This window comes from Homalodisca vitripennis, chromosome 6 (assembly GCF_021130785.1).
Source record: "Homalodisca vitripennis isolate AUS2020 chromosome 6, UT_GWSS_2.1, whole genome shotgun sequence".
NCBI classification, from domain to species: Eukaryota; Metazoa; Arthropoda; class Insecta; order Hemiptera; family Cicadellidae; genus Homalodisca; species Homalodisca vitripennis.
The window spans coordinates 127721085-127734876 of record NC_060212.1 but is presented as its reverse complement, the minus strand read 5'-3'; the positions used below and the strand labels follow the sequence as shown (position 1 = coordinate 127734876).

General features: G+C 43.6%; 1 protein-coding gene across 1 annotated transcript; it reads right to left on the bottom strand.

Annotated features, from left to right (window-relative positions):
* Positions 1-6489: 6489 nt before the first annotated feature.
* Positions 6490-10265, bottom strand: LOC124365556 (protein diaphanous homolog 1-like). The gene is made up of 4 exons (XM_046821548.1): positions 10218-10265; positions 9753-9944; positions 7837-8135; positions 6490-6640 (listed from the first exon to the last, which is right to left on the bottom strand). The coding sequence occupies exons 1-4, from the start codon at positions 10263-10265 to the stop codon at positions 6490-6492; spliced, it is 690 nt and encodes a 229-aa protein (XP_046677504.1).
* Between the last annotated feature and the right edge of the window lie 3527 nt (positions 10266-13792).

Genomic DNA, 13792 nt, shown 5'->3' with positions numbered 1-13792 from the left:
AAGTTAGTTTCAATGATTTTCAATTCTTCCCCTTACACTAGAAGCAGAAATGCGAGGGAAGCGGTTACTTATCGATAAAAGATACTTTTTAAGGTCACGTATATATATATATATATATATATATATATATATATATATATATATTATTATAATATATATATTATTGATCATGACAAACAATCAAGATCAATTATAGCACTATAAATATTGTGGGCTAGGAAGAAGTAGACGCTTTTAAAACCAAATGGTTTCCGAAACAAACAAATTTACATATCTTCTTGGTCGGGCAACAAATTAAACTCTACAGGAACAGTAATACTGTTAATGAATTATACACAGGAAGTGAATGTAAACAACAAGATTATAGTTTTTAACCCTAACACACAATTTTTTTATAGGTAAGTATAAACCAAATTCATAGCACTGGAGAACGTAAGTAGATAGCAAAAACAGTATTTGTAAGTTTTTTGACCAAAGAAGGTTTCGCACCGTTTATCGTAAGCCAAAAATTACTAGTAAAAATGATTCATTATAGGAATGTATCATATTACACCATTTATAAAATGCAAACTAAACCGCAGGTAACAGCTATTAAAATTTTATTTAAAAATAAAAACGTTTTAGATACGGCAAATATATCAGATATTAAAAGTAAATATTTTACATATTAAGTAAAATAATGAGTTCAAAAATAGTTAGATATCCCTAGTATCTATGAATAAATTAATCAGTTTCTGTAAAACGCCATCAAACGCAGATGCTTTTTAGAGATGAACGTTTTTAGGAATGTACCCTGGAAGGCTGTAGCTATTGGCGGTGGAATAGCTGCAGTCATAGTTGGAGGCAGTTTCTGGGCTTATCGAAGATACAATTCGTCTGGCGGCACCCCTGCTCCTGTTGTAACCCCTGATCCTGTTGTAACCCCTGATCCTGTCGTCATTGTCCCAGAACCTGTAACAGATCCTCGTGAGGAACAAATAGAGGAACCTGCAGAAGCCTCCTCCGACGCTGCTATGGACCCAGAACCACAGAAGTTGGCCCTGAAATCAATACTGTGCTGAACCCCGCTCCTTCAACAGTCTACACGCCGATTGGAGACGGGGAGGAACGCAAATATTCCATCGTCCTTGCAAATGCATCACAGGCCAGCATGATTCCACTCGTTGGTAGCGGGTCCAGGCTGATGTTGGCGGCAGCAGCTGACATGCACGAGGACGAGGAAGAGTAAAGGAAATCATCAGCCGACCACCAGTTACAGATCCCGGAGGTGAAGAAGAAGAAGAAGCCGCATTAGACCCAACTATGCACCCAGAAGTTACCACATCCCCTCTCCGTCAATGGGCTACACGTCAATTGGAGACGGGAAAGAACGGCAGTATTCAAACAAACAAGTACATCGAGAGTAGAGCCATCCACCAGCACCCCTAGGAAACATGCACCAAGGCTAGGAAGCATTAAAAGTGAACACTCTTAGCAGTTATTGTAGCAAGAATATACTTGTCAACCTGGAGTACTGAATGTATCTAGTTTAGGTTTACGATACAATAAAAAAATAAAATAATAACTGAAAGTTATTCATTTTACTAAGTGTATAACTTTATCTACAAGACTATAACAATAATTAAGAAAATTTATGTATTTTTGAAGTCAACTGTAAGTAAAACAAAAAGATGAGTGAAATTCATAAGTACTACGTTGATCAATAACCAATTTTCAATCATTACTTCTCAAATTAAGATAAAAGAATATCCAACCAAACTTACGATAAAAGACAAAATAAAACCTAGTGCGTTATTTACTATTGTATCCAAACTCCGATAAACTTGCGAATAATTACATATAAAATATAGCTAAAGTAAATTCATCTTTTGACTAGTCACGGACAACACGAGATAAACAAGGGTTTTGCATTTAGACTTTTACTAGTACTTAAGTACCTGAAGAACAAACTATAAATCATGTTAAAGTTTAAAATGTATTATTATTTTAGAATAGGGGAGATTTATTTGGAAAAACACATCCTCTTTGGTCTGGATTTTAGAGGTTTACTCGTATTTGATACTACTTACATTATGTTACCTTATTTATTAGGCGAGCGTTAGAGTTAGCTTCCTGTTTCTATCCGCAGATATCTCGAAAACGAATTGACTTATGTAAATTTATCCTTAGAGAAGTCTACATAGGCAACTTTAAGTTTAATTATGTTTTTTGTGATTCCCTGAGATTTGGAATTTATGTGAACTAACTTTTATCTTCTCTGTTTGGTTTTTCAGTCTACCTGACTGTAAGATATTACGAGAATTTCCCTCGTTATATGGTACAAAATAATTTAAAACCAACTTTACAGGATTACAAATATTCTACGGCACTGTTTGTATTTCAAGCTATTTCTTTAATACATATTCTTTAATGTCAGGAGGCAACCCAAATACTAATAATTTATTATTAATTAATCTTAAAATAGATTATCTGTTTCACTTTTGTTTCAATAAAAGTTCAACGTCTGTTCCCAATTTTGTCTGCCGGTGATTTAATATGTGTCAGTAATAAACCCAAAGTGAGCGTCAGTCTAATATTGTAGTTAGTTATCAGCCTTGTGATCTAAATTACAGTTTGCTGGGGTAACCCCTTGCCACAGACAAGACTGTACTTGACAGGTCATCAAATTAAACAACTCAAAACTATATGGAATATGACCTATAAGCTAAAACAAAATAATTTGTAACACATACGTTTTATTTACAAATGGCAAATAATGAAATACTGAGAACGAGTTGACCACCATACTTGAAATTTTCCAATATAAACTTCATTTGCAATATAAATCATCCAGCTCAATAGTGATACATGGAACTCAATGAGATTTTACTAAGAGTCTGCGAACTGTTATCCTACTGTCTATCTTGATTTCAGCTCCATAAACACATGTTCGTGTCATGTGGCTTGTCTCTTTAAAACAGATTAGTGCACATTTAAATCAATTATTGTAATTTTCTAACATTTTTGAGTTGTACAAAGAGAATAAGAAACATGTTTACCTAATAATTAAACATTATCAAAAAGTACACACTTTAGATAAAGATTCATAAATGTTGTAAAATAAAAATAAAAGTGTATAGTATATGTTTTGTTCTTGTAGGCGACAACTAATGATATTTTTACTAAGCTGGTCCTAATTAAGAAGATTAAAATTAAGGAAAGAATTAAGAAATTTTTCCCAGGATATATCATGAAAAAGTTGAGCTATAGGCTTGAAAATGTCCTAGAAACTTTCTACAAAGACAAGATCGAGTTTGAAAGTGATGTTAACCACACTTCTGAAGACACCGCACACATCCCCACACTCGGAATATACAGTTGGACTAACCGTCTCTGTACAGCACATATACTAACGAAAGTCGTGTCGTTGATTCGGAGATCTCATTGGATTATTCCCACAAAAACAATCAAAACTCTACAGCAGAAATTAACCTATGACTTTATCTCTTACGTTTACCATATTATATCAAGCATCATGTGATGGAGTAGCCTAGAGAATTTATTTTTGAGTGCCTAACACGCCGGTCCGACGAGGTACCGGGGGTTCAACACACGAATGAAGGGGTGTCTGGGACTGAACACGCCGGTCCGACGAGCTACCGGCGGCTCAACAGACGCAAGCCGGGGTGTCGGGGGCTGAACACACCGGTCAGACAAGGTACCGGGGGCTCAACATGCGCATGCTGGGGTGTGGGGGCTGAACATGCCGGTCCGAAGAGGTACCGGGGGCTCAATACGCGCAGGCAGGGGTGTGGGGGCATAACACGCCGGTCCGACGAGCTACCGGGGGCTCAACAGACGCAAGCCGGGGTGTCGGGGGCTGAACACACCGGTCAGACAAGGTACCGGGGGCTCAACATGCGCATGCTGGGGTGTGGGGGCTGAACATGCCGGTCCGAAGAGGTACCGGGGGCTCAATACGCGCAGGCAGGTGTGTGGGGGCATAACACGCCAGTCCGACGAGGTACCAGGGGCTCAACAGACGCAAGCCGGGGTGTCGGGGGCTGAACACACCGGTCAGACAAGGTACCGGGGGCTCAACATGCGCATGCTGGGGTGTGGGGGCTGAACATGCCGGTCCGAAGAGGTACCGGGGGCTCAACACGCCGGTCCGACGTGGTACCGGGGGCTCAACAGGTGCATGCTGGGTTGTCGGGGGCTGAACACGCCGGTCCAACTAGGTACCGGGGCTTAACACGCGCATGCAGGGGTGTCGGGTGCTGAACACGCCGGTCCGACGAGGTACCGGGGGTTCAACACACGTATGAAGGGGTGTCTGGGGCTGAGCACGCCGGTCCGACGAGCTACCGGGGGCTCAATACGCGCATGCAGGGGTGTGGGGGGCTTAACACGCCAGACAGACGAGGTACCGGGGGCTCAACACGCGCATGCAGGGGTGTGGGGGCATAACACGCCGGTCCGACGAGTTACCGGGGGCTCAACACGCGCATGCAGGGGTGTGGGGGCATAACACGCCAGTCCGACGAGGTACCGGGGGCTCAATACGCGCATGCAGGGGTGTGGGGGCTTAACACGCCAGACAGACGAGGTACCGGGGGCTCAACACGCGCATGCAGGGGTGTGGGGGCATAACACGCCAGTCCGACGAGGTAACGGGGGCTCAACACGCGCATGCAGGGGTGTGGTGGCATAACACGCCGGTCCGACGAGCTACCGGGGGCTCAACACGCCCGTCTGGTGTCCTGCGGGCTCCAACATGCATATGCGGGGTTTTCGGGTCCTCAAGATGTTTTATAAACAATAAGTGAAGTGATTTAAGAACTTGCCTGATTTTCAAGACATGTATCACCTATGTATCACCCAGTCTAATTGTAGTTAGTTATCAGCCTTGTGATCTAAATTACAGTTGCTGGGGTAACCCCTTGCCACAGAAAAGACTGTACTTGACATGTCATCAAATTAAAACAACTCAAAACTATATGGAATATGACCTATAAGCTAAAACAAAATAATTTGTAACACATACGTTTTATTTACAAATGGCAAATAATGAAATACTGAGAACGAGTTGACCACCATACTTGAAATTTTCCAATATAAACTTCATTTGCAATATAAATCATCCAGCTCAATAGTGATACATGGAACTCAATGAGATTTTACTAAGAGTCTGCGAACTGTTATCCTACTGTCCATCTTGATTTCAGCTCCATAAACACATGTTCGTGTCATGTGGCTTGTCTCTTTAAAACAGATTAGTGCACATTTAAATCAATTATTGTAATTTTCTAACATTTTTGAGTTGTACAAAGAGAATAAGAAACATGTTTACCTAATAATTAAACATTATCAAAAAGTACACACTTTAGTTAAAGATTCATAAATGTTGTAAAATAAAAATAAAAGTGTATAGTATATGTTTTGTTCTTGTAGGCGACAACTAATGATATTTTTACTAAGCTGGCCCTAATTAAGAAGATTAAAATTAAGGAAAGAATTAAGAAATTTTTCCCAGGATATATCATGAAAAAATTGAGCTATAGGCTTGAAAATGTCCTAGAAACTTTCTACAAAGACAAGATCGAGTTTGAAAGTGATGTTAACCACACTTATGAAGACACCGCACACATTCCCACACTCGGAATATACAGTTGGACTAACCGTCTCTGTACAGCACATATACTAACGAAAGTCGTGTCGTTGATTCGGAGATCTCATTGGATTATTCCCACAAAAACAATCAAACTCTACAGCAGAAATTAACCTATGACTTTATCTCTTACGTTTACCATATTATATCAAGCATCATGTGATGGAGTAGCCTAGAGAATTTATTTTTGAGTGCCTAACACGCCGGTCCGACGAGGTACCGGGGGTTCAACACACGAATGAAGGGGTGTCTGGGACTGAACACGCCGGTCCGACGAGCTACCGGCGGCTCAACAGACGCAAGCCGGGGTGTCGGGGGCTGAACACACCGGTCAGACAAGGTACCGGGGGCTCAACAGACGCATGCTGGGGTGTGGGGGCTGAACACGCCGGTCCGACGAGCTACCGGGGGCTCAATACGCGCAGGCAGGGGTGTGGGGGCATAACACGCCAGTCGGACGAGGTACCGGGGGCTCAATACGCGCAGGCAGGGGTGTGGGGGCATAACACGCCAGTCCGACAAGCTACCGGGGGCTCAATACGCGCAGGCAGGGGTGTGGGGGCATAACACGCCAGTCCGACGAGGTACCGGGGGCTCAATACGCGCAGGCAGGGGTGTGGGGGCATAACACGCCAGTCCGACGAGCTACCGGGGGCTCAATACGCGCAGGCAGGGGTGTGGGGGCATAACACGCCAGTCCGACCAGCTACCGGGGGCTCAATACGCGCAGGCAGGGGTGTGGGGGCTTAACACGCCGGTCCGACGAGGTACCGGGGGCTCAATACGCGCAGGCAGGGGTGTGGGGGCATAACACGCCAGTCCGACGAGCTACCGGGGGCTCAATACGCGCAGGCAGGGGTGTGGGGGCATAACACGCCAGTCCGACGAGCTACCGGGGGCTCAACAGACGCAAGCCGGGGTGTCGGGGGCTGAACACACCGGTCAGACAAGGTACCGGGGGCTCGACACGCCCGTCTGGTGTCCTGCGGGCTCCAACATGCATATGCGGGGTTTTCGGGTCCTCAAGATGTTTTATAAACAATAAGTGAAGTGATTTAAGAACTTGCCTGATTTTCAAGACATGTATCACCTATGTATCACCCAGTCTAATTGTAGTTAGTTATCAGCCTTGTGATCTAAATTACAGTTGCTGGGGTAACCCCTTGCCACAGACAAGACTGTACTTGACAGGTCATCAAATTAAACAACTCAAAACTATATGGAATATGACCTATAAGCTAAAACAAAATAATTTGTAACACATACGTTTTATTTACAAATGGCAAATAATGAAATACTGAGAACGAGTTGACCACCATACTTGAAATTTTCCAATATAAACTACATTTGCAATATAAATCATCCAGCTCAATAGTGATACATGGAACTCAATGAGATTTTACTAAGAGTCTGCGAACTGTTATCCTACTGTCTATCTTGATTTCAGCTCCATAAACACATGTTCGTGTCATGTGGCTTGTCTCTTTAAAACAGATTAGTGCACATTTAAATCAATTATTGTAATTTTCTAACATTTTTGAGTTGTACAAAGAGAATAAGAAACATGTTTACCTAATAATTAAACATTATCAAAAAGTACACACTTTAGTTAAAGATTCATAAATGTTGTAAAATAAAAATAAAAGTGTATAGTATATGTTTTGTTCTTGTAGGCGACAACTAATGATATTTTTACTAAGCTGGCCCTAATTAAGAAGATTAAAATTAAGGAAAGAATTAAGAAATTTTTCCCAGGATATATCATGAAAAAATTGAGCTATAGGCTTGAAAATGTCCTAGAAACTTTCTACAAAGACAAGATCGAGTTTGAAAGTGATGTTAACCACACTTCTGAAGACACCGCACACATCCCCACACTCGGAATATACAGTTGGACTAACCGTCTCTGTACAGCACATATACTAACGAAAGTCGTGTCGTTGATTCGGAGATCTCATTGGATTATTCCCACAAAAACAATCAAACTCTACAGCAGAAATTAACCTATGACTTTATCTCTTACGTTTACCATATTATATCAAGCATCATGTGATGGAGTAGCCTAGAGAATTTATTTTTGAGTGCCTAACACGCCGGTCCGACGAGGTACCGGGGGTTCAACACACGAATGAAGGGGTGTCTGGGACTGAACACGCCTGTCCGACGAGCTACCGGGGGCTCAATACGCGCAGGCAGGGGTGTGGGGGCATAACACGCCGGTCCGACGAGCTACCGGGGGCTCAACACGCGCATGCAGGGGTGTGGGGGCATAACACGCCAGTCCGACGAGGTACCAGGGGCTCAACAGACGCAAGCCGGGGTGTCGGGGGCTGAACACACCGGTCAGACAAGGTACCGGGGGCTCAACATGCGCATGCTGGGGTGTGGGGGCTGAACATGCCGGTCCGAAGAGGTACCGGGGGCTCAACACGCCGGTCCGACGTGGTACCGGTGGCTCAACAGGTGCATGCTGGGTTGTCGGGGGCTGAACACGCCGGTCCAACTAGGTACCGGGGGCTTAACACGTGCATGCAGGGGTGTCGGGTGCTGAACACGCCGGTCCGACGAGGTACCGGGGGTTCAACACACGAATGAAGGGGTGTCTGGAGCTGAGCACGCCGGTCCGACGAGCTACCGGGGGCTCAATACGCGCATGCAGGGGTTTGGGGGCTTAACACGCCAGACAGACGAGGTACTGGGGGCTCAACACGCGCATGCAGGGGTGTGGGGGCATAACACACCGGTCCGACGAGCTACCGGGGGCTCAACACGCCCGTCTGGTGTCCTGCGGGCTCCAACATGCATATGCGGGGTTTTCTGGTCCTCAAGATGTTTTATAAACAATAAGTGAAGTGATTTAAGAACTTCAAGACAGTGATTCAAGACATGTATCACCTATGTATCACCCAGTCTAATTGTAGTTAGTTATCAGCCTTGTGATCTAAATTACAGTTGCTGGGGTAACCCCTTGCCACAGACAAGACTGTACTTGACAGGTCATCAAATTAAACAACTCAAAACTATATGGAATATGACCTATAAGCTAAAACAAAATAATTTGTAACACATACGTTTTATTTACAAATGGCAAATAATGAAATACTGAGAACGAATTGACCACCATACTTGAAATTTTCCAATATAAACTTCATTTGCAATATAAATCATCCAGCTCAATAGTGATACATGGAACTCAATGAGATTTTACTAAGAGTCTGCGAACTGTTATCCTACTGTCTATCTTGATTTCAGCTCCATAAACACGTGTTCGTGTCATGTGGCTTGTCTCTTTAAAACAGATTAGTGCACATTTAAATCAATTATTGTAATTTTCTAAGATTTTTGAGTTGTACAAAGAGAATAAGAAACATGTTTACCTAATAATTAAACATTATCAAAAAGTACACACTTTATTTAAAGATTCATAAATGTTGTAAAATAAAAATAAAAGTGTATAGTATATGTTTTGTTCTTGTAGGCGACAACTAATGATATTTTTACTAAGCTGGCCCTAATTAAGAACATTAAAATTAAGGAAAGAATTAAGAAATTTTTCCCAGGATATATCATGAAAAAATTGAGCTATAGGCTTGAAAATGTCCTAGAAACTTTCTACAAAGACAAGATCGAGTTTGAAAGTGATGTTAACCACACTTCTGAAGACACCGCACACATCCCCACACTCGGAATATACAGTTGGACTAACCGTCTCTGTACAGCACATATACTAACGAAAGTCGTGTCGTTGATTCGGAGATCTCATTGGATTATTCCCACAAAAACAATCAAACTCTACAGCAGAAATTAACCTATGACTTTATCTCTTACGTTTACCATATTATATCAAGCATCATGTGATGGAGTAGCCTAGAGAATTTATTTTTGAGTGCCTAACACGCCGGTCCGACGAGGTACCGGGGGTTCAACACACGAATGAAGGGGTGTCTGGGACTGAACACGCCTGTCCGACGAGCTACCGGGGGCTCAATACGCGCAGGCAGGGGTGTGTGGGGGGCATAACACGCCGGTCCGACGAGCTACCGGGGGCTCAACACGCGCATGCAGGGGTGTGGGGGCATAACACGCCAGTCCGACGAGGTACCAGGGGCTCAACAGACGCAAGCCGGGGTGTCGGGGGCCTGAACACACCGGTCAGACAAGGTACCGGGGGCTCAACATGCGCATGCTGGGGTGTGGGGGCTGAACATGCCGGTCCGAAGAGGTACCGGGGGCTCAACACGCCGGTCCGACGTGGTACCGGTGGCTCAACAGGTGCATGCTGGGTTGTCGGGGGCTGAAACACGCCGGTCCAACTAGGTACCGGGGGCTTAACACGTGCATGCAGGGGTGTCGGGTGCTGAACACGCCGGTCCGACGAGGTACCGGGGGTTCAACACACGAATGAAGGGGTGTCTGGAGCTGAGCACGCCGGTCCGACGAGCTACCGGGGGCTCAATACGCGCATGCAGGGGTTTGGGGGCTTAACACGCCAGACAGACGAGGTACTGGGGGCTCAACACGCGCATGCAGGGGTGTGGGGGCATAACACACAGGTCCGACGAGCTACCGGGGGCTCAACACGCCCGTCTGGTGTCCTGCGGGCTCCAACATGCATATGCGGGGTTTTCTGGTCCTCAAGATGTTTTTATAAACAATAAGTGAAGTGATTTAAGAACTTCAAGACAGTGATTCAAGACATGTATCACCTATGTATCACCCAGTCTAATTGTAGTTAGTTATCAGCCTTGTGATCTAAATTACAGTTGCTGGGGTAACCCCTTGCCACAGACAAGACTGTACTTGACAGGTCATCAAATTAAACAACTCAAAACTATATGGAATATGACCTATAAGCTAAAACAAAAATAATTTGTAACACATACGTTTTTATTTACAAATGGCAAATAATGAAATACTGAGAACGAATTGACCACCATACTTGAAATTTTCCAATATAAACTTCATTTGCAATATAAATCATCCAGCTCAATAGTGATACATGGAACTCAATGAGATTTTACTAAGAGTCTGCGAACTGTTATCCTACTGTCTATCTTGATTTCAGCTCCATAAACACGTGTTCGTGTCATGTGGCTTGTCTCTTTAAAACAGATTAGTGCACATTTAAATCAATTATTGTAATTTTCTAAGATTTTTGAGTTGTACAAAGAGAATAAGAAACATGTTTACCTAATAATTAAACATTATCAAAAAGTACACACTTTATTTAAAGATTCATAAATGTTGTAAAATAAAAATAAAAGTGTATAGTATATGTTTTGTTCTTGTAGGCGACAACTAATGATATTTTTACTAAGCTGGCCCTAATTAAGAACATTAAAATTAAGGAAAGAATTAAGAAATTTTTCCCAGGATATATCATGAAAAAATTGAGCTATAGGCTTGAAAATGTCCTAGAAACTTTCTACAAAGACAAGATCGAGTTTGAAAGTGATGTTAACCACACTTCTGAAGACACCGCACACATCCCCACACTCGGAATATACAGTTGGACTAACCGTCTCTGTACAGCACATATACTAACGAAAGTCGTGTCGTTGATTCGGAGATCTCATTGGATTATTCCCACAAAAACAATCAAACTCTACAGCAGAAATTAACCTATGACTTTATCTCTTACGTTTACCATATTATATCAAGCATCATGTGATGGAGTAGCCTAGAGAATTTATTTTTGAGTGCCTAACACGCCGGTCCGACGAGGTACCGGGGGTTCAACACACGAATGAAGGGGTGTCTGGGACTGAACACGCCTGTCCGACGAGCTACCGGGGGCTCAATACGCGCAGGCAGGGGTGTGGGGGCATAACACGCCGGTCCGACGAGCTACCGGGGGCTCAACACGCGCATGCAGGGGTGTGGGGGCATAACACGCCAGTCCGACGAGGTACCAGGGGCTCAACAGACGCAAGCCGGGGTGTCGGGGGCTGAACACACCGGTCAGACAAGGTACCGGGGGCTCAACATGCGCATGCTGGGGTGTGGGGGCTGAACATGCCGGTCCGAAGAGGTACCGGGGGCTCAACACGCCGGTCCGACGTGGTACCGGTGGCTCAACAGGTGCATGCTGGGTTTGTCGGGGGCTGAACACACGCCGGTCCAACTAGGTACCGGGGGCTTAAACACGTGCATGCAGGGGTGTCGGGTGCTGAACACGCCGGTCCGACGAGGTACCGGGGGTTCAACACACGAATGAAGGGGTGTCTGGAGCTGAGCACGCCGGTCCGACGAGCTACCGGGGGCTCAATACGCGCATGCAGGGGTTTGGGGGCTTAACACGCCAGACAGACGAGGTACTGGGGGCTCAACACGCGCATGCAGGGGTGTGGGGGCATAACACACAGGTCCGACGAGCTACCGGGGGCTCAACACGCCCGTCTGGTGTCCTGCGGGCTCCAACATGCATATGCGGGGTTTTTCTGGTCCTCAAGATGTTTTATAAACAATAAGTGAAGTGATTTAAGAACTTCAAGACAGTGATTCAAGACATGTATCACCTATGTATCACCCAGTCTAATTGTAGTTAGTTATCAGCCTTGTGATCTAAATTACAGTTGCTGGGGTAACCCCTTGCCACAGACAAGACTGTACTTGACAGGTCATCAAATTAAACAACTCAAAACTATATGGAATATGACCTATAAGCTAAAACAAAATAATTTGTAACACATACGTTTTATTTACAAATGGCAAATAATGAAATACTGAGAACGAATTGACCACCATACTTGAAATTTTCCAATATAAACTTCATTTGCAATATAAATCATCCAGCTCAATAGTGATACATGGAACTCAATGAGATTTTACTAAGAGTCTGCGAACTGTTATCCTACTGTCTATCTTGATTTCAGCTCCATAAACACGTGTTCGTGTCATGTGGCTTGTCTCTTTAAAACAGATTAGTGCACATTTAAATCAATTATTGTAATTTTCTAAGATTTTTGAGTTGTACAAAGAGAATAAGAAACATGTTTACCTAATAATTAAACATTATCAAAAAGTACACACTTTATTTAAAGATTCATAAATGTTTGTAAAATAAAAATAAAAGTGTATAGTATATGTTTTGTTCTTGTAGGCGACAACTAATGATATTTTTACTAAGCTGGCCCTAATTAAGAACATTAAAATTAAGGAAAGAATTAAGAAATTTTTCCCAGGATATATCATGAAAAAATTGAGCTATAGGCTTGAAAATGTCCTAGAAACTTTCTACAAAGACAAGATCGAGTTTGAAAGTGATGTTAACCACACTTCTGAAGACACCGCACACATCCCCACACTCGGAATATACAGTTGGACTAACCGTCTCTGTACAGCACATATACTAACGAAAGTCGTGTCGTTGATTCGGAGATCTCATTGGATTATTCCCACAAAAACAATCAAACTCTACAGCAGAAATTAACCTATGACTTTATCTCTTACGTTTACCATATTATATCAAGCATCATGTGATGGAGTAGCCTAGAGAATTTATTTTTGAGTGCCTAACACGCCGGTCCGACGAGGTACCGGGGGTTCAACACACGAAATGAAGGGGTGTCTGGGACTGAACACGCCTGTCCGACGAGCTACCGGGGGCTCAATACGCGCAGGCAGGGGTGTGGGGGCATAACACGCCAGTCCGACGAGCTACCGGGGGCTCAACAGACGCAAGCCGGGGTGTCGGGGGCTGAACACACCGGTCAGACAAGGTACCGGGGGCTCAACACACGCCCGTCTGGTGTCCTGCGGGCTCCAACATGCATATGCGGGGTTTTCGGGTCCTCAAGATGTTTTTATAAACAATAAGTGAAGTGATTTAAGAACTTGCCTGATTTTCAAGACATGTATCACCTATGTATCACCCAGTCTAATTGTAGTTAGTTATCAGCCTTGTGATCTAAATTACAGTTGCTGGGGTAAACCCCTTGCCACAGACAAGACTGTACTTGACAGGTCATCAAATTAAACAACTCAAAACTATATGGAATATGACCTATAAGCTAAAACAAAATAATTTGTAACACATACGTTTTATTTACAAATGGCAAATAATGAAATACTGAGAACGAGTTGACCACCATACTTGAAATTTTCCAATATAAACTTCATTTGCAATATAAATCATCCAGC